Raw genomic sequence first — 25,387 nt, 5'->3', positions numbered from 1 at the left:
GCTGAGGAAAAACTCAAGACAGAAAATGGTAGTTTAAAAGCTTAGAAAGAAGAGTACAACAGCTAACACCATGACCCTGAACTGTGATACAGTTTACATACAACTGACTCTCTTTTGTTCTTGTTTTCAAGGCCATGGAATTTGGTTAAGTAGGTATTCGGAAATACCTTTTTTTAACATCCCTGAGCCAGATGGGAAATCGATTCCTCCAATATTAGCAGGATTCAATATGTTCTGGACAATGATCATTTTACTACAGGTAACTTTGGTCTGCTTTGAACATGGGTCATATTCTGATCTCATTTATATCCTTGAAGTAACTCTTTGGCTTCAGTAGAGCTACTTCATGCTTGTAACTGGCCAAAGAGTTTGGTTTTATTTAATCCCCGTGTTTTATTTTGATAGGTCTTGATCCCAATTTCTCTCTATGTTTCAATTGAAATTGTCAAATTGGGACAAATTTATTTAATACAGAATGACATTGATTTTTACCATGAGAAAACAGACTCAACAATTCAGTGCCGAGCACTGAATATTGCTGAAGACCTTGGCCAGATTCAGTATATCTTCTCTGACAAGACTGGAACCCTTACTGAAAATAAGATGGTTTTTCGGAGATGCAGCATTGCAGGACAGGAGTATTGCCATGAGGAAAATGGTAAGACACTACACCTGTGTTCACAATGGGTCATTTTTCTCTTCTCAGAGAAGCTGAAAGTTTTGATAGAGGTCCGGTGGAGTTCATGAGGTTTGTGTGGCAGTACACACTCACAGAAGATATGAATTCAGACTGATCCTACTAATAGCCATGCATCTTCCCCCATTATTTAGATCCCTTCATATATAGTGTGTTAAGAGACTTGAAGGCTGTATGTAAGGTGCTGCTTTGCAGCTAGTTACGTTCTGACTTATTTGATACCACAAACAAAATGTTTTTTACTCACTCTGGAAGAAGTCATACCTACTGTGTTTTGCTTCTCTCCTTGCAATATTCAGAACCCAGAATGTTGGAAAATTGCCCATCTAGTCTTTCCTCTCTTTTTTTTTTTTAACTGGAGTACCAAAGCTTTCCTAGCATTTTAGGGTTCAAACATCCTGTTGACTGCCATAGCAGCGTACCACCTTTATGCAGTATATCTTAAGGCTCTGATTTGACGTACTTTTTGTTGCCCTTGAGGATACAGTAACCCAAATAAAATACATGCTGAAGTCAGAGCTTTAACAGTAATGTTAAGGTACAAGTCAAGCAGATGTGTGTACATGTGTGTGTTAAGGCTGCAAAGATGAGTACCTCCATCAAAAATAGTGACTTTTGTATTCTTACTTATATCTTACACACCTGTTTATTGTTAGCCAAAAAGTCAACAAGCGATGTTACTGAATAGTTGCTGCCTCATTGTCTAATAGCGTAGCATCTTTCAATATACATTTCATGAGAGCCTTTGAGGAGGCAGGAGAGTATACAACTCCAGACACAAGAGAAAGTTGGGTAGAGTGACATGAAGTCTTTGATTCAATTAGCTATTTTATTAATTAGATAAAACCACAAAGTTTTTATTACCGTTACTGTATGTAAGTACTGTTGGCTGCAAACATTTGCTATCTTGCTGGTGGGCAACGCAAGTATTCCATAGGAGATCAAAGGTGAGGTGCTGACAGGTGGACACATGAAGCACGAGCTGTGTATTAATCCCCCCTTTGTGGTTTTGGTGGTTTTGCTGCCAGATAGAACTGCTCACAACTATGAGCAAAAGGCACACCCTGCTGGCCACAGCAATGAATCAGTTCAGCCCTTCTGCTGTGTCACAGGAGCAGATGGTTACAAACCGTTTTTACAGTGATTTCTGCACGTTTTGAAGATTTTATGGTGCGGGTGTCCAGGTGGACACCTTCTTTGGCTTTGCATAATTATACTGGGAAGGATGACAACAGCAAAGTGAGAAGTTTCGAACTTGGTGAATGAACAACTTAAATAAAAAGTAGAATATATTTTCAGAGCGTTTTCTAAAGGAAGGAAAAGTATTTCAGAAGAGATAAACCAAAGAGTAGTGTGAATGGTGTAGCTGTGGCTGATCCAAATCTCATTGTGCCAGGGAAAGTATACCACTTCTGCTAGTAGTTCACTTAGAGTTATCTTCCAAAAAGATTAGTGTGCTAATTATGTTTATAATTATTTCTTGCTGCGCCCTGTCTTTCACTTGGGAGGGTAAGCATATGCTTCTTCCTAACAAATCTAGAAATTATGTGAGCCCTGAAAATCAGTTTGAAAAATGTTAGAGGTCCTGTGTTTCAGTCCTGTTTTACATTTGTTCAGTTGCACAGAGCTGCTATTTGCAAGGGCCTGCTACATATAGTAAGAGTTGCAGTGCAAGACATACAGTCTTTTGCATACAAGTCTGTATGTATATTTCTGTATTTATATCTGTATTGCCCAGGGTAAAGGGATGCACATGAGGGAAGCACACAACAGCAATGACTGTGATTCAGTATAATCCTTCATATAGGTGCCCCCATGCAGTGTGCTGTCTGAAGTAACATGTGCCTCTTGGACCATGGCAGCAGAGCAGTGTGGTGGTGGCACATGATGTTACTTCAGACAGAGCATGCAGGCTTCTCAACAGCCTGGAAGCATAGCGGAATGGGCATGTGTTGTCCAAACCTGCCTCTACAAACACATACTAAGTCACTGTTGCTGCTTTCTGGTAAAAGGTATCAATACCACATGTGGAATATCATACTTGGTAGTTGTGGAGAGCCACAGTTTATTATGTTCCCACCTATCTTTTTTTTAAAAGAACTATTTTATTAAATTCGTGTTGACATCGGGGAGATGGCCTGCCAAGGAAGGTGTAAGCTCTGGTCTCCCTGCTTTCCTTGGACTCATCAGAATGGCAGGATGAGGGACCGGAGGCTTTCATTTACATTCCAGAAAGAGAAGACAGCAGGAAATAAGGAGAGCTTAACAGGCTAGCAGATCCAGTAGCTCATTTCCTGAACATAGCTAAGCTCCTGGCTTTGGCTAGGAGGAAAAGGACTCAAAAGTGACATAATAAACCTATTTCCATCTGATTTTGAGCACCAGAGCTTGGGACTCTGAACTGTGGATAGGTTTCCCATTCGCATAAAATAGAATAATATCCCACTTCTCACTTCTTTCCTGTACAGTAGCTGCCACTTTAAATAAGAAAAAAATAGGGAATTAGTGGTGTGGCACGAGATGTCTGTATGTTAATATTGTTTTTTTCCTAGGATGCCATTGTTTGTATTCACACTTTAATGGAATAAATAGGCAATGCACAGCTCTCAGAACAGTTTTTCCATGCTGTCAGTGGATGCAGACATTGAACTGCTGGTGTATGCTCATTGTGTGCTGTTTTCACAGTGACAGGTAACAGCTTGAAAGCTGAATAGCATACAGTGATCCAGTGCTGTCTGGATTGAGATTGCAACCTCTTGCATGTGGTCAAACACTGTCCCAGAACTCCAGTGCAAACACTTGGGTATGTTCTCAACAAGCACATGATAGCATAGGCGTGTTTCCATTTGGTACAGAGGTTCTTTACACCACTGATCTTCCTGGCTAGATTTGTGGGGCACAGAACTGCATTTATATCCTTGGTGCAAAGATGTTAGACATGTCAATACAAAGTTTTATTATTGGAGCCTGCTTTTCAGTTAAATGCTCAGAAAGTGTGTATGTGCGTGTAAGGGGGTGTCCAATACAGAAATGATAAGAAACATAGTTTCAATGAGTTCCTGCTAGAAGCTGTACTTGTCAAACCACTGGCATACAATCCTGATCCATCATAAAATAATTAGGCTAGAAAACATGTCAGGAGGTGATCTGGTCCCATTTCTCTGGCCTAAGGCAGAGTTGTTGCTGTCATTCTTTATGAATATTTTTTTGTTTGTTTCTTCAGGACCTCCAGTGATGACCAATTCACAGCTTTCCTAGGCATTTGTTCTAGTATGTCATGTCTTCTCTGACAGTTTTGCTGATACCTAGCCTGAGTCTGTCTTGCCACAATATAGGACCATTGTGTCTTCTATTACCGACAGCGTGCATAGAAAACAGGCTGTTTCCTTTCTCTATGCAATTGCCTTTCATGTACTTGAAGACTATTATTTGGTTCTCATCAATGTGCCCTTCTGGAGGCTGTGTAACTCCAGCTTATTTTACTGTTTCCATGTGGCTCATGTTGTTTAGAACCCTGATCATTCTTGCTCCCTCTTCTGGATTCACTCCAGTGGAATGTTGCTCTTGAAGTGCGGTGTCCCAAATGGGAAGTCAGTGTGATGGCTTGTTATGGGTTTTATTTTCATAAATGGTGGATTATTCTTAACTATAGACTAAATTCCTTACTTTAAAATTTTGTTTCCTGAACCTCCAGGCAGTGTTTTAGACAAGTTTCTTTTTGCTCGTGGAACAGTAATTTTGTTTCCCTTTCCATAGCAAAAAGGTTGGAATCCTATCAAGAGATGGATTCAGAGGATGAGGATTCAGCTGATCATCAGTGTGGCCCTTCGACCCATATGTCAAAATGGCGGGGGCACAACTGCAGAGCTGTGAATGAACCTTTGAACAGAAAATCTTTGAATCAGTTGTCTGGTAGTTACCCTGCATTAGGAAGGGAAGATGGAGCAGGTGATGTTCCCCACTCAGGACATGTTGCTTTCAGCAGCCCTATTGTAAGTAAAAGCTGTTCGTTTTGATGCTAATTTTCTGAAGTAACTCATGAAGGAATATCTTTTTACCCCCATTTGATCAGAGTGCTTGTCGTTTAAGAAATCCTTTCTCTCTTCCATCAAAACCAGAGCCTCCCGTGATTGCTTGGCTGCATCCTATTTGCAGCTGATGTTGCAGATGTTGGTTGGGTCACGAAGGTATATGCTTTGGTTCTTGCTGCTGTGAGTCCATGATCACTCCAGCTAAAATGACCAGCTTCATCTTAGTAACAGTTTGTTCTTTTGTTTTAAGAGGTTTCTAGCATTTTCTTTTGTTTTTAATAGGAAATATGTAGATGACCAATATTTATTGGAGGTTATGAGAGGTAAAAACTCTGCTTCTGTACCTGAAGGTGTCTAAATAGCATTCATGGTATTTAATCTCTGTTGAAGTATCTATGAACGAAAGTGCTACTGTTTACCTGTCTGGGCATGAAGTTTGCCATTTTCAATGGGCTAGCACAAGGCAGTGAAGACACCAGGGTGTTCCTCTATTTCCTAGTATAACTAACTCAGCATCTGAGAGGAAGGAAGTTGTATGAGCTTCTGCACTTCATTCATCTGTAACTGATTTAACCTCCAGAGACTGAGATTAAGCTTATATCCTAATGGAAAGTTTTATTCATTTCATCAATAGGAAACGGATGTTGTACCAGACGCACAACTGCTGGAGAAGTTCAGTCAAATTTCTTCTCATTCCTATCAACAATCAGAAGAAGCCAGCAGCAGGTTGTCTTTGGAGACAACGTACATCACTGACTTCTTTCTTGCTCTCTCAATCTGTAATACTGTTGTAGTTTCAGTCCCCAATCAGCCACGTCAGAAGGTAAGAAGGCCTTATTTTTGACTATTTGGCCATATTCGTAAATAAATGAGCTCTCTTTGGTTTGATTACAAAAGGGAAAAACAATGAACTGACATTTAAAAAATCATCCTTTTCTCCTCTGTTGGTTTGTCCTGTTAGAAAGAAGGGAATTACTGTAAACCCACAGAGTGCAATGAGTTAATTTGTAATATAATGCTGGTAATGTTTTTCCGATGCATAAAAACTTGGCTTCAGTATTTTTGCTTCCGTGTATAGACTGTTCATAACTTTTACAAGACAAACTTTGATATTAAATTGCAATTGTGATTTTTCTATATTCCAGTTATCTTTTTTCAGACATGTGCATAGCTTCCTTTAAGAGTACCCTAACACTCAGGTTACCTTTACAAATAGATTATTGTTGGCTGAAAGATGAGAACAATCTTAGAAGACTCCCGGAATATTGGAACTGAGAGTGCTCTTACCTGTTCCCTGACTATTCAAATAGAGTTTCAGCAAAAGTATGCAAGATCAAGTTTCATATGTGTAATAATCTGAAGAAAAAATGCTTTGCAGTATGACATAAAGTGGTCTCACCGTGAATGTACAGTGCATTTGCTAGACTGTCATGGTTTAATGGTCTGGAGTGTGTTTAAGTCTTCCTGAGACCACTTGCTGTTTTCAGAGCACACAACCTAACATTTATTTAAAGATACTACTATCTTTTTCAAATCTTTTTTTTTTCAAGGTGGGATTTTCATAACCCCATCTTTTACCAATTTTGACTGTGTTGCAGGATAGTTCCCAAGTTCAGCTTTGATTTCCTTCCCCCCATCCCCTGGTGATTTCCATTTGTTGACTTTGTCTTTTGAAAAAAATGTTTATGACGTGCAGGACTAGATTTTTGTGTCCATCTAGGCAGTGAACCTGCAACTATGGCTGGAGACATTCCCAAAAGGTATCCTGTGGAGTATAAAGTACCTCCTATGTATAAATAAGCCTGGTATTTTAGTGTGCTTCCAGGCATTCCCAGAAAGCGTAGTAGGTAGCCTACAGGTCCATGTGTGGATGGGGCAGCTGTGTTCATAGTTACTAATCAGCCATTCCTTAAAGGTGATGTAGAAAAATATACAGGCGGGATTCTTGGTTTTTTGAGAATAGTATTTCTGGATGACTTGCTAGCAGGGGAGAAGATCTCCAGGTCACTAGTAGGTAGGTTGGGAGGGGCAATGTGGCATGAGGTTTCTGAGTTCACGATTAGGGAATGACCTGAAAGAGCTCAAGGCCACGGAAGGTTTCAGTATTGCCTTCGGGAGAGGCGATGAAAGGCTGTTCCTAGTCTTTTTTTCCGTGATGCTGAATAGAGACACATTACAACTTGCGTGCAGTTGTGGTAGGACTGAAGCCAGAGTCTCTCCTTTATGCTTTTCAGTGGCAAAGGAGAACATGCTTCCTGGTGATAACTCATTCTTAACTCTTCACCAATAATGAGAAATGAATGTCAGCCTTGCATGCCTTGTTCCTTGTTTGTAACCTATTAGCTGCCCAACCATTATGAATAACAGTAAGCCAATTATTTTGTAACATTGATGAGAAGGGAACTGTCTTTTGTTTTAAATTCAGACATTAAAAAAGTATTGATAAGGTACTGTATTTTTAACAGTAGTTGTAGCTAGTTACTGTGAGGGGTATGGAGTTGTTTTTTTCTTCACAAGTATCTTGCTAATTCAGAACAAGAATTAAAGTGTTTAGTTCCATTTGCCACAACTTTCAAAAGTTAGAATGTCATACTAACTGTTTCATTAGTGAAAGAGTTCTAAAGAGAAGTACTACATGGAGTCATGAATCAAACTTGGAATGCATACAGTTTTCAGATCTGAAGTATTTTTACAATTCTTTTGGTTTGAATAATGAAGCTCTGACAGAAGGTGTTTAGTGTACTCATATGGTTATATGTTTAATTCAGCTGGCCATCTTTAATACAAGCAATCGAACTCATGGTAAATTTTAAAATAGTACATTCAGTAAAAAACATACATAGTTTGTAAGCTGTCCTTCTTTAATGTAATAAAATATGAAGAACTTAACATAAATGCTTTCTCTAACTGTTCTGTTCCAGATGAGACTCTCTTCGCTGGGTAGAATGCCTATTAAATCGCTTGAGGAAATCAGGCAGATGTTCCAGAGGTTGTCAGTCCGGAGACTAAGTTCCTCCCCACTTCCAAGTGTAAAAGAGTCATCATCCGAAAGCCCCAATAGTTTTGTGAGCAAACTGTCTATTTTCAGAATGAAACTGGCTTCCCCTGCTTTGGATGGAGCTGCTCAAAGGGCTGCTGAGCCTCACAATACTGACAGCCCAGAAAATTCCCAGGTGCCTCAAGAACTAGATACGGTGAATGTAGCTGCTGGCTGTGAACACAACAATGCTGCATCATCTACTGAAGTGTCTCCCTTACCTAAACTATGTTATGAAGCTGAGAGTCCAGATGAAGCTGCCTTGGTTCATGCTGCTAGGGCTTATAAATGTATTTTACAGTCCAGGACTCCAGATCAAGTAACTGTGGACTTCGCAGGTCTGGGATCTTTAACGTTTCAGCTTTTGCATATCCTGCCTTTTGATTCAGTGCGGAAAAGGATGTCAGTGGTGGTTCGACATCCAGTCTCCAACAAAGTGGTGGTGTACACAAAAGGTGCAGATTCAGTCATGATGGATTTGTTGAGAACTGCATCTCAAGGTATCTATAGAACTTCTAATTCTTTGCTCACCTTTGTCATTCTTCAGTACAGTTGAACAGATGGCCTGATTCATGAGAAGAGACAAGTAACCAAGCAGAACTATTATCTGGGAATAGTCCCTTACAGGGAACCCAGAAAGGTAATATTGCTTGTCACCTAGATATGGCTATGCCGTGTGCTGGTGTGGAAACTGAGAAGAGAGAAGTAGCTGTTATTCCAAAGATTTAGTGGTGTCTAAGCAGACCCTTTGGAGCCAACTGAAGTATTTCCAGTTAGAAAGTAAGGTCATCTGCTTGAATAGTTTCCTTCTGCTACACGGTGAGAGGTGTTTATTAGAATGAGACACTTTCTAGCCTTTACCTATGTTAGTGTTTCTGCGCTGTTGGAGAGCGGTATCGGTAGCAGGTGTCACCTATCAGTGCTTTTTGAGGTTTTTTTCCCTTGACTACTGACTATTTCTGTGTTTCTAGGTGTAATAATAATATCTGTAAAGTTGTGTGGTGCCTCCTGCTGGGCCCTGTTGTTTGGGGGTAAACAGTTTTTGAATCTGCCACAGGAGGGATGCACCATATTGTTTGAGCACTAACTGATTTATTCATACACTGTAGTGAACAGTCATTGATTTTTAACTGAAGGCAGTAAAAAGAAAGTATTATCTTTGTAAGTTAGAAATAAATACCTAAATATATTTACGTTCAGAAGATGTTTCAAGTGCGGTTTTTTAATGGTTTGGAAAGTAATATAAAGAAATTCTTTTTAAAGGCTTGCTTTCTGCAAAAGGGAGTTTTGGTTCCATGGCTGGCTGATCTCAGTGAGGAAAAGGGATGTTTCCAGTTCCAAGAATGGATTTTAACTCACCCAACATTAGCCATGTAAAGTCTAGACAAAAAGCCTCTGTAGGCCATGGGGCAGAAACAGTACCTCCAAAATCTGTTGTCTTACTAATAATTTAATTTACTTAAAGGTAATTTAATTTAATTTAAGGTAATTTAATGTCTGGAGGTACCTCTCCTTACTTTGATTCTCAAGGTAAACTTGGAACCTAACTTCTACATGTCCAAAGTTAGGTGAGTTGAATGCCTGTCCAAATAGTCCACCCCTTAACAGCTATTTTTAAAAAATCTTTTCTGCGACTACTCTTTTAGCTTCCTCTCACTAGACCAGTAACAGTAAAGCTGCTTGTGTGTCTGTGACCCAGTTCATTTTAGAAAATCATTTTATTTTAGAAAAACATTTTGATATACTAGTGGCATCCAAAGAGGTATCAGTACTAGATGGGTTCCCCCTCACTGCTTGTGCTGACTGGCACGCTGCATGCTCATTATAGATACAGCCACAGTACATTGTGCAAACATGAAGATACATTCATAGTTTAAAAAAAACCTGTTAACATTTTGGTGTTTTTAAAACGTATTTAGACGTTCAAAATTTCCGCTAAATTTAGCCTAAGAATGCATATTTAATTTGCTTTCTTTACTTTTTGTATGATAGTAGGTGCTAATAATTCAGAAATGGAACAAAAGAAGATTGAAAAGAGAACTCAGAAGCATTTGGATGACTATGCCAGAAGAGGACTGCGCACTCTGTGTATTGCTAAGAAGGTATTCCTTTTAATACGTATTTTTAAGAATGTTTACAGTCTGTGTAAACCTGAGTGGTATCACCAATGGTATCACCAATGGAGCAGACATCACCACTTCTAAACAGATGCTTCCATTGCCACATTTTGTTTATCCTTATGTTCTTTCAGGAAGAATTTGTAAGTTGACCCAAATCAATTCCTGACTTCCATTAGGTTGCCATAGTTGTTGTCAGTTTAGGATGCCAAGCAGCTTAATAGCCTAATTATAAAATGGGTTGTCAAATAGCCTGATTTTTCTTCAAGTGTCCTGAGCAGGTCTCCTTGTGTGAAACTTAACCTGGTGGGAATTCCAGACACAGAAAACAATTTAAGTCAGACGTGTTTTATTGGGTCTCACAAACAGTTGGCAGTGTTACAAGCTCTGGATGCAAAACTTAAGTGATGTTTTGAGATTCCGTTTTAAATTCAAAGCTGCTCAGAAGTAAAATTCCATAGGGATTGAAACAGGCAAGAAGCCTCTTTACAAAGCCTTATGCAAAGTGAAAGTACAGGCTGTGTGGCTGCACAGTCATCAAGCTGTACACAGCTGCGCAGTGATTCTGTGGCTGTGTCAGTGCTGCAATTAAAGAGCAGCAGGGAGACTGTACTATGCTCGCTGGCCTGCCTACCTTCCATCTAAATGGAAATCTGTCAGGCAGCTCCAGGAACCTGCAGAATGAGGTGAGTAACCTGGCTCGTGAAGCCTGGCAAAGTAATCTAACACTATGAACATCGTACTAAGTCCATGGACATGTTGGGGCACGTAAGTAATACACTGCCAGGGGCTGCACTTCTAGGTTCAGTGTGTGGACAGCAGAAGTAACTGAGGACACTTTTGAGGCACCTTTGAAAACACAGTATAGATACATGCCATATGTTTCTCTCTCTCTGTAGGTGATGAGTGATGCAGAATATGCAGAGTGGTTAAATCATCATTTTTTAGCAGAAACCAGCATTGACAACAGGGAGGAGCTGCTGCTTGAATCTGCCATCAGGCTTGAGACCGAACTAACTTTGCTCGGTACGTAGAAAAAGCTGTAACTCCTAGGAAACTGCTTATGATGTTTGTAATTGGAATTATACCTGCAGAGAGCTGTGCTAACCTCAATATGTGTAACACATAGCTTTCTACAGACCTAGAATTTATTGTCACTCCTGAATTTTCATAAATCTTGCTGATAAGTTTGTACTAGTTGTAAAACATACTGAAGACAGCTAGTGCTCTTCTGTTGTTTGTAAAGGGTAAAGTTTTACTTTTTTTTTTTTCTTTATTGGGTTTCTTTTTTGTGCTCACTAGAGTTTTTAAGTGTCATCATAAGCACATGAAATGATAATAGCAAATCACAGCCTGCCTGGGCAAACATTCACAGGGATCCCACTTCTGGGCATGTTTTCCATCACTATTGCATTTGTGGCACAGCAGGTATGCTTGTGCTGTGTCCTCCTGTAATAACATGGAGATAAGAAGTCAGGCATGCTTCTGCAGAAACCATTCCTCTGATGGTCATTCAGCTGTGTGGAAATGGGGAGGCCAAAACAAAATGAAAAACGTTTGGTGTAGATGTGTAAAAGGTAAACTGCAGGCAGTCTGGGATAATAGCTCTAGAGGACTGCCCAGCAAATAACGTTTGGAAAACAAAGTGCCAAGGTCTGACTGTGGTGATAAAGGCAGCTCATGTTAGAAGCTGAAGAGAGACAGATCCTATTGTGTGGGAAGTTGTTACTTCCCTCATTTTGTGCCACATCTGCTCAGGGCAAATGCCATAAACCTCAATACTAAAAGGAATTCTGGGATTACTGGCTTCAGTTTCTGGAGAGAAGCCAGAGCAGTGCTGCTAGCTGCTGTAGTTTAAGGGATGATGTGCTACACAGATACCCTTTTGCACTAGAGTCAGCAGAGGGAAGTCTAGTCGCTGTGGAGACCTGCTGTCCTGCAGGCCAAGGCATTTTTTTGTCTCATGTCTCTGGTGGGACGGTAAGCAATATGGGTTGGCCCTAACATTAAATGGGAGTGAGAATAAGAAGGGTAAATGGCTTCATACTGCTAAGGTGCTTGCTTTCAGTACCTCTGCTAGCTTAGTTACCCCTGCCTGGGGCATATGTACATTGTGATCTGCAGAGTAGAACTACTTACAGCACTTCTCATTCTGCTTCTCTGAGCCTTCCTTTGCTTTCTTAAAAAACATTACCTGGTGTAGCTGCAGCTGTAACTCTGACTGTCCTCTTAGGACTGAGAAATGAAGACTTTGTCCTCAAAGAGCAACAAGCAAAAATTCAAATCATCTCAGTATTGCCAGGATCATGGAGGACAGCAGTGGTTTGTAGTCCACTGCTTAGGCAGGTATGAAATCCATATGGCTGTATGTAAAGCCTCAGGCCTTTATTTGAATGGAAATCTATTTCTGGAAAGAATAGTCCTAACATTAATTACTTAACTAAGTAATTAAAAGATCTGGATCTCAGCAGTATACGTATTGAAACTGGCTTCTGTTGGATTACAAAGTGATCAAGTACCTCAGAAGGGGAGCGTTAAGTGTATAAAGTGCCCAAGTTGAAACAACATTTTTCTCTCTTCCCTCAATGCCTGGCAGTGTCTCTCAAAGAAGCTTGGATCAAATAGATCCCAGCATCTTCCTTCCTGCCTCTTTTGTTGACTTGCATCAAAACGCAGGCAGAGCTCAGAGCAAGGACCTGGAGGTTTTCGTCTTCCCAGTGACTAGGGGCCATGAGCTGTGTGCCCCGTTGGCAGCTACTTACTGAAGAAATTGTTGTAGCGTCAGAAATTTGCCTGACCTTTTGGCTCTTATCCATCCCCATATGACCGTCAGTGCTTTATATACAAATTGCTGGCTAGAGTCCCGCACTAGAAACATGCTAGGAGGGAAAACTTTGCTTTGAATTTTTCTATTGTTTGTCTTCCAGAATGAACGTAGTTGCAACTGGCTGAAGTTTCTTTCTGAGAAACTCTCAGCCTGAGAATCCCACAAGCCAAATATGTCTCCTGGTTATGATTTAGTACCATTTGTATTGTGAAAAAGCCATGAAAATGTCCTGTACGGTAGTAAATCACTGGCACTGCAGCTTTTCAGAGATGGTTCTGCTTTATGCTGATGTTGTGTTACCTCATTGTTACCCGAACAGAAGATTTTGTAAGCTGGTTTTAGGGACACGTCTGTCTGCTGTGCACACCAGAAAAGAGGGTATCTCTGTTAAGTGTCTGTATTTTTTTGTTGAAAATCTTTCTATAACCACTAAGGCGTGTGTGTTAGAGCGTGTGTTTCCTCCCTGTGGGGGACTATGCCAAGGCTGGCAATGTGGGCAGGAGGAAGGGCAAAACACAGAGTTTAGTGCTATGAATTGAAAGGACCTGAGACAGGAGGTACTGCAGTGATGAGTGGCTGAGAAACCTGATGATGAATGGCAGGTCTTTGCAGCAGTGTGCAAAAATACGATATAAGAAGAGGGGATTTTGGTGTGGAAAAGGTGGGGGCTTGGGACAAGAGGTTCAGAGAATTCAGCCTGGAGCAGAGTTGAGAATAAGAAAGAGGAGTTGGCCTTGAGATAGGAAGGATCGAGGAGGTACATGAAAGAAGGTTTGGGGTAGTCTGAGGTAGGAGGGAGTGGGAATAATGGAGTATATTTGTTATGAGAAGCCTGGAAGTCTATGTCCCACAGCCACTATGGGATGAAACAACCATGAGAATGAGAAAAGTTGGCTTTAAAGGGTATTGTGAAGAGTTGGAGGCCCCTGAGGCTGTAACGAGGGTATGTGTCAACAATCTCGCACATGATGGGCTCTGGGACAGAAGGATGTGGAAGCGAGGAATTCCCAAGCGTGTCCCAGTAGGGTGTCTGTTTTGGGATGTGGATATACACAGAGGACCATCTTGTCCCGTCACTCTTGCAGTGTTTTGGTTTTGGAAATACAGCAGCACTAATCCTTCTGCTTGTCTAAATTAAGGTGCCACTGGCATTGAAGATCGCCTGCAGGAGGGTGTTCCAGACACAATACAGGCATTACGGAAAGCGGGAATAAAAATATGGATGCTGACCGGGGACAAGAGAGAGACAGCTGTCAACATTGCCTATGCTTGTAAACTGCTGGAACCAGACGACAGAATCTTCACTCTCAAATCACAGAGTAGGGTGAGTGGAAAGTTACACTTTTCTTCAAATTTTTTTTTTTCTCTGCTGAAAAATTCAGTCAGGCTATATCACAGGGCAATATGGAAAAATAAAATGCTCTCTGCTTTTCCAACCGACCAAAGACAGCATGATTTCTTGGAAGATGAAAATACCGGAAAACTGACGGTTTACTGCTTTGGAGGTAAAATATGAAATCCTTTATATGTATGTAACATCTGTTTCTTTATATACAGTCCCTCAATCATGATTAATTATTTTAATTGAATAGACTGCTTAATTTCTCTTTGTGGTAGGTTAGAGAGTTGACATGCTTCACATGTTACTAGAGATTTCAAATGGCTGGGGGTTACAGCATATTAGCAATGTAAGAATTATTGTCATGCAAATTCTCTTGAATTAAGTTTTGTGCTGCTTTGTGTGATATATTCTCTCAGCTCTGCTTGCCTTGCATAAATGTACAAAGAATTGTCTCATTAAGGTACATTGCACGCTATTCAAGAAAACTAATCTGCCAACATTTTTATCAGGGAAAAAGCCACCTTCTCCCCACCACCCAGTAATTGAGCCATGTGACAGAGTGGTTAAAAATGCTCATGTTTTGGGTGGCAGGTTTAATCCTACTTGATTGTTGTGTCCTCTTGCGGATGCTTATAACCAGCTGTTTTTCAAATCTTGATTTTTATCAATTTTGGGTTTCTTAAGAGAGAAATTACTAACTGTAACTGGTAAAACCATGTATGAAATGTCTCTCCTCAGAGCAGAGACATGAAATCTGCGACTTCTTTAAAGGACTGGATGATTTTTCCAAGACCTTTAATTTTTCTTTTTTTCTGTGCTTATATGTTACTTTAGAAATTCAATTTGTATCTGCCATAAAAGATTGTGTGGCAAGTGGTAACTGTGGGGAAAATAAAGTGAAAAAGAAAGGATTTTTAGTCCAGTTGTGTTTGAGGAAAGCTTGGGGTTCGATTTTCACTAACACTTTTTTCCTTCCGTTTTTTCCTGCTGGGGAACGAGTGCCTTACTTAACAGTGAGAACTGAGCCCCTTCTGCAGAAGTGCTCATCCTCCCTCTAACTGGGCTTTGAAATAAAAAATAGACACGTTTTGATACTGTTGCATTTCAAAGTAAAATAATGAGAAGACTTAAGAATATGTATTTTCTTCTATATAGCACACATATGACATATATTGATATAAAGAATCTTTTGGGCATCTTATATTGATTCTGACGAGGCGAAAAATTCCAGAAGGCCAGTTCTTCAGTAATTCATTGCAGCTCACCTATAATCTGATTTGAAATGCACTTTTGGCTCTGCATACCAGACAAAAGAAATGTAGAGAGCAAAAGTCTTCTATCAAAGCTGTATTTGTATTACAGAATCCTTAATGGTTGTTTTTTCTGCTAGTCTATGAACATTTTCTGATTTGCTTCAGTTTTTTCCCTTCTCCTAGTACAATACCCAAGCCAATCTACTTAAGCCAAGTTAAATCACAGGCCCTTTTATTAACAACAGACTGCATCCTTTGTGATTTTAAAGGGTTATTCTTAAAGGGTTATTCAGCCTCATGTCTAAGCCTTTCTGGATTCAAGTGAAATGCTACACGAGGGCAGCATTTGACCTTTTCTCCATATGTATTTTATAAATCGAAAAGGGAGCCAGAACACAAACAGTATTTAATAAGTTGCCTTTCTCATCTTTAATTAGGATGCCTGTGCCTTGGTGATGAGCAAAATTTTAGAAGGCATCCAGAATACTTCTGCCAAAAAAAAAACCAGTCAGAAACTTGGGAACGTCTCTGCAAGTGTCTCCACCCAAGCTCCAGGGTTCAGTGCAGGCCTGGTTATTGATGGAAGGACTTTAGAGCACGTCCTTCATGACAGCCTACAGAATATTTTCTTGGAACTCACAGAAAAATGTCGGGCTGTAGTGTGCTGCCGAGCCACGCCACTGCAGAAGAGTGTCCTGGTCAGACTGGTGCGAAATAAGCTAAAGGCAATGACGTTAGCTGTAGGTGAGTCCTGTGGTTATCTTCTTTTCTCTGAGACGAAGTAGAAGCCAGTTTCTTCTCTCCTGTGTTTTTGTTAATGTCTGTCACAAAATCTACTTTACAAGGAAGATAATCCTTTGAATTGTAGTTCTCTCTGGCATAAGATGATGTTAGTCTTCTGAACTAGCAAATTTCGTCCATAAACTTACTCATGGTAATCTAAAGGAACAAGAACAGCAGCAGTCGTGCACAGTGTTATGTAACGTGTCCAAAGGAGCAAGTAAGGGGATTTTCCTTGTCGTTCTCCATCACAACCCCCCAAAATAGGGAGGGAGAGGGGAGATGACTGGCTGTGATTTAAAACACCCATATTTTCTGTTCCAGCATACCAACTAAATTCTGACAAAAGGAACAGCTAATATCCATTTGGAGAACATAGCTCAGTTCAGTCAGGCCTTCTGCTTACTAATCCTGCATTCTGTCGGGTTTTCCATAGGCTGCACTGTTGGCCATAAGAATGTTTTTCTCTGAACTCTCTGGTGTTCTTGTACATTTGTCTTTTCCTGCCACCTCCATGGCGATGTGATAGCAGCAAAGCTGCCTCTAGGTTGCATTCCAAATAAGAGAGGTTAGTTTTGATTTTTCCTCTTTTCTCTGTAGGTGATGGCGCCAATGATGTCAGTATGATCCAAGTGGCTGACACCGGTGTGGGAATATTGGGCCAAGAAGGCATGCAGGTAATGTATACAAAGACAGCTGCAGATGACATCAGATTCCGTTTTAAATCGGTTCAGAGATTACCCTGGAGGCCCAGTGGCTCCACAGACCACGACCGTACATGGGCAAGAGTTTGCAGCCTGAGCTCAGACCCAGGCCTCAGCACTCTTCCAGGAGCACTCAGAAGCTGAATGCTGCAGGGGTTCAAACTCCAAACAACAGAGCTTGCTGCCTGCCACTGAACTCCCCGTTACTCATGTCCTGCCAGGAAACAAGCAGCCTAAGCATCAGTGATTTCTGTGCAGTTGTGTGGTAATAATAAAGATAGCCATGTTCCCATCTATGTTGTGTTGGGCTGAGCTGTGTGCGTTAGTGTAAAACGTTGTATGGAGGGGCTCAGATGTGAGTGAGGGTAAGACTGTAAGCACTATGTATAAAAAAATCATAAAATAAGAATTTCCAACAGTAGGTAAGTTGCTCACTTGGCAGTATCTGAAGCTTATCTTTAACAGTTTGGATATAACATATCCTTTCCTTCATGTGCATTTCAGGCTGTGATGGCAAGTGACTTTGCAGTCTCTCAGTTTAGACACCTCAGGAAGCTGCTGCTTGTCCATGGTCACTGGTGTTATACCAGACTTACCAACATGGTGCTTTACTTCTTCTACAAGAATGTGGTATGTAGCTGTTCCATCCCAGGGAAATCACAGTTTGCGTATTTGAGAGCGCTGAAGGGTTTAGTGGGGCTTTATATTCTTTTTTAGTTTCTATCGTGAATGGGTTCAAACAGACACGAAAAGCGTAAGTCAAACAATTCAGTTTCCCATTTATGTCTGCAGAGACTCTTATTCCTTGGATTGAATTTCCCACTCAAAGCCATTGTCTGATTTGATTAAACAGTGGGTAATGGGCATTACTAATGTGGTGGCAGCATGATTATTTAAACAAGTCTTGTCCAATTTTGAAATGTAAAGCTGTGTGCTAGTCAAATATAATTTCAAAGTGTGGGATTGGCATGAGCTCCACAGCATTTATACTTAATTTTCCACAGATTACTGTAACCAGACCTGAGATCTGCCTATTTTCCTCCTGGCTTGTAAAACACTTGGCTATGGGTAACATTTTATCATGTCATCTTTGACTTTTCAGGCCTATGTGAACCTACTGTTCTGGTACCAGTTCTTCTGTGGGTTTTCAGGCACATCAATGACTGACTATTGGATCTTGATTCTTTTCAATCTCCTTTTTACATCCGTGCCACCCATCATTTATGGTGTCTTGGACAAAGATGTGTCTGCGGAGATACTCATGCAGCTCCCACAGCTGTACATGATGAGCCAGAAATCTGTGGTAGGTTGAAGAATGCTTGGCCTGAAGCAAATCGAAATGGTCAGCATTTGAGCCATTTCTGTCTTTCTTTCCTTCATGGTTCACATTAGGCAAATGTGAAGTTTAAAACCACTTTCTCTATTAGAAAAACATCTAGGCCTGCGCACAAATGTATGTGCACAAATAAAAGCTGTTTTTTCAAAAGTTTTTGTAGGCTCTTTTCAGCCATACACCCGATCTTATCAGACATTTGGATGATAAGAGAAATTAAGGACTTCAGGTGAAGCAGTGTACTAGATAAACATCGTTACCAGCACGTTCACTTCATTCACTCTCAGCTGTTAACATGCTTCCTCAAAATGGGTTTCTTTCGAGCATCTGGGCTTACTTTTAAAGATAAGGGCACTAGATACTGTTTTTTCACTGTCATATGAGGGACTCATCCATTTCTCATTACTTTGGCAGTTAAGAACCAAAGTAGATTCCTTTCAAATAATCCTCAAGAAAGTTCTGTCATTCAGGGTTCTTTTCCCCTTATGGGTATGTTCTGGAATTTGCTGCTGGCACTTTTCTCCCATCTGAAAACACTATACATCATACCTGCTCTATGAGTAAATTCTGTCCAAACGTTTAGCACAGAAAACCGCAGGGAGCAGGGGGTAGTTTCTAAATCAAAATTATATAAATCAGTAAGCTTTTTCCTGGTTTCTGCTTCGCTTAGCGTGAATTCTAGCATAATTTTCATTTTATCATTTTTTTAATTTAACACTTAATTAAAATAATATTTTTATTATAACAATTGAAAGCAGTGACATACTGAGCCTGAGAGAGAATAGATACTAGTAGCCCAGAGAGAGGAAACACTGAGCATATGATTCACCTAAAACTCACCATTTTCTTTATGATCATAGCCTTTCAATAACAGATTTGACATTAGGAAGCATTTCTTTACAGAGAGGGTGGTTAAACAGTGGAACAGGTTTCCTAGAGAGGTGGTCCGTGCCCCAAGCCTGTCAGCGTTTAAGAGGCATTTGGACAATGCCTTTAGTAATAGGCTTTAACTTCTGGTCAGCCCTGAATTGGTCAGGCAGTTGGACTTAGATGATCATTGTAGGTCCCTTCCAACTGAAATAGTCTAGTTTATTCTGTTCTGTTCTATTCTATTCTAACAAATACTATTAAAAAAAAAGAGCTACAACATGTTGTGTATAGTTGTGCAGTCTTATCTGTATAACCTGGCAGAAGTCTAGGTCTGGTTCAGAAGGGAAAGAAGGATATACAGTGAGGAGGCAATTTGTTTTGTTTGTTTGTGGACTTTTACATTTCTTTTTACATGCCCTTAAATATTTTATGTTGCTTGCTTTATGATATTTTTGCAAAACTAAGTACTCTTTTGGTACCGATTTGAGCCTCTGTAGACTGGCTGGAGCAGGTCTGTGCTTTGTCAATCACAGAGAGTTTTTTGACTAAGTAAATGTTACAAGGCCTCAGGATTTGGCCCTTTGTTTTGATCTTCAGGATATGTACAGTGATCTGAGCTGAGATGAAGGTTTTGAGGCAACGTAATCAGAATTACTGCATTACACAATAGTTTTTCTCCTTCCCTTTTTTTTTTCCCCTTAACTTTTATCAGAGTTTTTCTCTTTTGTCCAGCACAGCATTGCCTTGCTCTGTGGTTGGAGTTAAGTAGTATATAATTTCCTTTCTTGCATGGAAGCACAGTGAAATAATTGCTTTGAATTAAGTGCAGTATAGAAGAAAGAGAAATGCTTTAAAAGATGTAGTATCACAGTGTTGCACCATGACATCACAAGTGCACAGCTCTGTATAAGCCATAAAAATGGACAGTAACTTGGATTCATCTTCACTAATTTAAAGCACTTCCCTGACAGGCAAATAAGAAGATAAGTTTCCCACACCACCTCCAGAGAGCAGTTCAGTTTCAGTTCTTGAAAGGGCTGAATGGCTTTTTGGAGAAACCCATCTCTCTCCCCTAATAGTAGAGGAAGTCCTGGGTGACTAGACTGCTCATCTGTGTGTCTCAATTTAGTACCAGAAGGAGTGGGATATATCTGAGCCAGGGCACGTGCAGTTATGGTTTCATAAGCAGTTGAGCTGTCATAGCAGTTTGCTGCCACTGAGTGAGGAAGGCTCTTTCCTTCTCCTCTTCTCCCTTCTTTTCTTCCTGTTCCCTGTTTTCACCCACATAGTTAAACTACCTTCCTTGTGCCAGCTCGATTGTCCCAGCAGATCCTTCCAGGAGCTGATTTAACTCACTAAAACAACAGTGTGTTATTGCAGCAGCAAAGTGAATTGATTTCTCACATTCTAGTGAGTTAAGTTAGCTCACAGAGGAGTCCGGTCCGCACAGAGGAGTCAACCAGCACAAATTAAGAGGCAGAAGCACATGTGCCAAAAAGAAGGGGTGGAGATAGAAGAAAGTGGGACTTGGCATTCAGTGATGGTAAGCTGCTAGGGTAATTCACTGTCCCCTAGCCCTCTCCCTTCCTTAGTACTCAGTTAGGTAAGGCTCTGGTAGGTCTATTCTGGTAGAAACAGCTGTAAGATCAGAGTTCCCAGATCTGGCTGCTGATTTAAATACTCACAGTACATGTGTGGAGTGAGCGCTCTGTTCTTATTATCATAACACAAAAGATGCCTCTTCATTGGGAAACTAACTGGAATTACTTCTGCAGATAATCTTTCCCCAAATCCAAATTAATGCTAATTAAGGATGCAGCAATTTGTTCAATTTGTTTCAATGCCATTATCTTTTTTTCTTACAGGCTTACTTGCCTTCAACTTTCTGGATAACCTTGCTGGATGCGTTTTACCAAAGTCTCATCTGCTTTTTTGTGCCTTACTTTGTAAGTGCTGGATATGAAATACATGTATACATTTTGACATAGTGAAAACCCAGGCAAATTAGAGAATAAAATGAAGTGTTTGATTTTACTTCCTCATATATAAATGAGACTAACAGGGTCGTCATTGGAACTGAGCTGAACTGTGTGCATGCAAATATGTACGGTATTGAAACTATTCATGCCGCTTTGTGTAGTAGGACTATACGTAAAGAATATATTACGCTGACCGCTGTCTTCCTTTACAGACTTACTATGGCTCAGACATAGACATTTTTTCTTTTGGAAACCCTATAAACACAGCAGCGCTCTTCATAATACTGTTTCACCTTCTCATTGAGTGCAAGTCTGTGGTGAGTACTTTGTTTCCAAAAGAGTATATTGCTAGCAGAGTATGTGCATACAGCTTTCATTAAAATTAAACGGAAGAAAGAGCTTCATATACAAAACAGAATAAGTATAAAAGGGCCAAAACCTAAATATTTTGTTCACGTGACCATGTGAGCTCTCCTAATGCACCTGTCATTGGAGTCAATAGAATTACTCGTATGACTAAAATTAACAAAATTTGGCCTCAGAATTATTTGTAAATGGTGAAAGGATCCTGTACGGTGGTTTTGGGGATGTCAGTTTAGTTTTGTAAATGGTAAAACCAACCAGCGATCTACTGAGCCTTCATTAGTTCCCAAAGCTTGCGTCTCAAAGACAACAATGTGAACTGTTGATTTTGAATGCTTGGCACTGATAATCTGCTCTGTGGCCAGGATAAACAATTCAGAGGTATATTTTGGTGCCAGAACTGGAGAACTGATATGCTACAGAAATGCTATTCCACTTTTTAATTAAGTCTGCGCAAGCTAAAGCATCTGCATTAGCTTGGATAAATTTACAGCCCTTACAGGGGTAATACTTGGCTATTTTGCATAATTTTAAAGAAAGTACAGTAATATTTACGGTAGAAGGACACAGATTAATGGGTTTTATTTTTTGTCTTGTCATTTTTATGAAAAATATTTGTTAGGATTGTTTCATAATGGATGAAATTTCAAGTTGCGATTCAGTCTTTTCACTGTTCTTTTGGGAGCACGGCAGTAGTGATAAAGATGTCTTTATTGAGAATATATGGGTAGCATGAGTGTATCCACACTCTGAATAGGAAAACATTACTTAAACGGGTTTTATTTGGCATTTTTGAATGTCGGCAAGCTGTCAGACCAATGACAGTGTTGTTTCCATAGTAACTATTATAGCCATTTAGGTATAAAATTACCTAAGAAAACTCCAATGTAGAACAGTTAACCAATGTCTCGAGCAAGATACAGAAGGGTGGTGCCATGTGAGGATCTTGCCTCCGTTTGCTTGAGAAGGCTTTCTCTTCTGCCAGTGGTCATCTAAGGCAAATGGCACAAAAAATGTCTTTCACAAAGGAATCAAAAGCTCTGCATTTAGTAGAGTAAACAAAAAACCTAAATTGCTGGGTTACCTGAGAACTGTAGGAAGAAGGCTCCATTCTTCCTGGAATGTTTTGTATAAAATTAGGAATATTATCTGAACAGATCTATCCTCTGTTACATTAAGCAGCTGTCCTTGGAGGAAGAGTGTGTGCATGTTCACGCATGCATGTGTACACACGTACAGGTGTTACAGGTCTTTCTGTTTGCAGCTTAAATCTGATTTCTTACCTTTTCTGAATTGCAGACTTGGATACATACAGTAGTTATAGTTGGCAGCATCCTGTTTTACTTTGTCTTCGCTCTGGCTTTTGGGGCAACCTGCAAAAGCCACAACCCACCATCAAATCCTTACTGGATCATGGAAAAGCACATGACAGACCCAGTATTTTACTTAGTTTGCCTCCTGACTACTTGTGTTGCTCTGCTACCCAGGTGTGTTTCTGTTTTATAATTGCAGATTGCTGTTGTTAACAAAATTAGTTTTCTTTGAGTCAGTGATGCTATAAATCTCTCTGGCTAGAGGTCTTGCCCCCCCCCAGGCCCAATGTAAAGAAAATACCATAGCTCTACCAGACCAAGCCATGTGACGGCAGCTCTTTAGTGACATGCTCTCAAAGTACGTTTCAGTAAATAAAAAATTTATTTTGCGATTTATATTATATTAAATCATTTATATTATATTAAATATTGTCTTTGGAGGGAAAAAACAGTAATCTCTGTAACCACAGAGTTTATAATTTATATACAAATCAGGTAAATTAGTGATCAAAGTTGAACACATACTATACATAGAAGTACTGTGCTTAGTCTGTGTTTATTTGTGAAACCATTTTCTGTTTGAAATTTATGTCATGACTATATATAAGAATATTTAGAATGAAGAATGGATGTACAGTCTTCTTTGTGGGGTGGAAACACGCTGACTAGATTCACACGGGGTCCTGAGTTGTGTCTTTATCGTGCCTAATGTTTAAGTGTTTTGCCTTACCGAAGAAGTCATAACTCCAAGTTCGGTAACTCATTCACCCTGGAAAGGCAGGAGCGTTGGGTGGAGGTCCCAGACACAAGCACGCTGAGCAGGGAGACACCTGAGCAAGCCAACAGAGAAAAACAAAGTGTGTGAAAACCAGTGAAAGAGACTTCCTCAAACTCTTGGTCTAGCTCTATTTAGTAGCCACAGCCATCTTCCTTTCACTGGCTGATCATCAACTCAAGTCTGCAGCCTATTAGCGCAGTGCCTCCAGTGCTAATTTATTCATTCTTCTGTGTTATCTCTCTTTCCCGTTCATATCTTTTCAGAAAGAGTGGGACTTGAAACTGAATTGCACAGACAGATAGTGAGAGAAGTGTTGGGGAGAATAACTGCCGTTTCCTCCTCACCTGACGTTATTTTATATCGTTAGGCACAGTCTGAGTACACTTTCTGGATCAGCTGCTGCAGTAGAGGCTGCATGGGTTGTCAGTGCCGCCGGCAGGAAAGCGGGCAGAGCTGTGGCTGTAGGTGCCTGCAATAGCCACCAAGTACCTGAGTCCCCTTTGAAGAAGTCCCCATCTGTGTCTTAAGCGCGTCAGCCAGGGTTTTGCCGCGCCCACTGGAGATCACAACTGATAGTTTTGGTTCACACTTCAATTCAGCAGAAGGACAAACCGTGAGGTGCAAGAAACATGTATGCTCTTCCCTCCCCATCCCTGCTGTCAGCTTGGCTTCAGGTGGTGACAGTAGAGCCTTTTCTTTCACACACAGTAAATCTCCCTTACACGACAAATAAATAGATAAATGCTGTTCTAGGACCTTTTGGTAGGGCTGTAGAGAGCCTAGGTGGGAGAAAACTTTCAGATTGGTGACTGCTTCCGATGTACAGGTGTTCAATTTTGAAGAAGACAGTGTTTTTCATGGTGAATTAAATGCAAAGTACTTAGACTTACCGGTGAAATTCTTTGAGTCATTTGCACTCTCCCTGTTGGCACAGGCCAATACCTCAGAAGATTTATAGCTGTTGTGGCTAATTCAAGCTTTTCTACTTCAGTGATTTGAAGTAGAAGTGCCTATTACGGAACTGCTGCTGTCACGCATACATTTTTTTTCCTTGCTTATTTCCGATGTAATCCTTTGTACGGTGCTGAAAAGCCACCACTCAGCGGGGACTGTGAAGCTAAAGGGTGCTCTACACCTTCTAGCCTGACGGAGTGAGATTGGGGCTTTCATTGGAGTTTTTAAGGACCCGTTCTTCTACAGAGGGACAGATGTTGGATGCCCTGTTGACTGAAAATTCACTGCAAAAATCTATGATTAAAACCTTTGCCCAACCTAAGTTGCCAGTTAAGTCAGTTCTAATTCTGGAAGATCACTATACTCCATATTCCTCTTACTGCATGTGATGCTTTATTTCTTTGGCCTTTGCTTTCATGTTCATTCTTGCTTCTGGTGAATTCTCTGGCTCCTGCAAAAGTTAAGAATTTTAGAATGATGCTCTGCCTACTCTTCCCCGCTTTCCAGGGCTATATTAGTGCAAAACAGCAGTGATAAACAGCTTCTCGGTTGGAAACATGAATTTTTCTAGCCCTGATTTTTTCCACAATAGCTCTTAACTCCTTGTATCTCCACTGAAGTGCCAGGGAAACTCTAAACTGCGCAGTGATTTTGATGCCTTTTTTCTGGGGCCTGACACTATAAGCAGAAAGCTCCACTTTCGGTGTAGTTGGGACCCCAGCCCTTCATTGAAGTTGCAAGTGCACGTGGCTGCAGTAACTAGTCTGTAGGAGAACCGTGTTCAGGACAGAAAAATGGAAGCACCTGAGATCAGTATCTGTCTTTGAAAATACCAGTTTTAAAACACATTCCGGTGCAGTTGCTGGCCTTATAGTTTATGTTCACAAAATGGCACCTGCAAAAACTGTTTCAGAGGCTGCTGCAGCCTCAGGGTTACTTGAAGGGTGTTTGGTTTCCTTTAGCGTTGCTGGAAACAGTTTTGAGTCTGCTTCGAAACAGCTTATTTGAA

At 40.4% G+C, this 25,387-nt stretch overlaps 1 protein-coding gene across 1 annotated transcript in view; it reads left to right on the top strand.

The window, feature by feature from the left end:
- The window catches only part of ATP10D (ATPase, class V, type 10D), a 40,771-nt gene that overhangs the window by 14,808 nt on the left and 576 nt on the right, over positions 1-25,387 (top strand). Inside the window, 15 exon segments of the mRNA XM_009335161.1 lie at positions 132-259; positions 406-658; positions 4,454-4,689; positions 5,363-5,551; positions 7,650-8,265; positions 9,761-9,867; positions 10,782-10,908; positions 13,849-14,033; positions 15,742-16,048; positions 16,685-16,761; positions 17,293-17,418; positions 17,891-18,091; positions 20,857-20,937; positions 21,183-21,287; positions 22,633-22,820. Of these exon segments, the coding sequence (XP_009333436.1) occupies positions 132-259; positions 406-658; positions 4,454-4,689; positions 5,363-5,551; positions 7,650-8,265; positions 9,761-9,867; positions 10,782-10,908; positions 13,849-14,033; positions 15,742-16,048; positions 16,685-16,761; positions 17,293-17,418; positions 17,891-18,091; positions 20,857-20,937; positions 21,183-21,287; positions 22,633-22,820 (2,926 nt within the window).

This window comes from Pygoscelis adeliae, unplaced genomic scaffold (assembly GCF_000699105.1).
Source record: "Pygoscelis adeliae isolate BGI_AS28 unplaced genomic scaffold, ASM69910v1 Scaffold21, whole genome shotgun sequence".
Classification (NCBI taxonomy): Eukaryota; Metazoa; Chordata; class Aves; order Sphenisciformes; family Spheniscidae; genus Pygoscelis; species Pygoscelis adeliae.
This window is presented reverse-complemented; position numbering and strand designations above follow the sequence as displayed.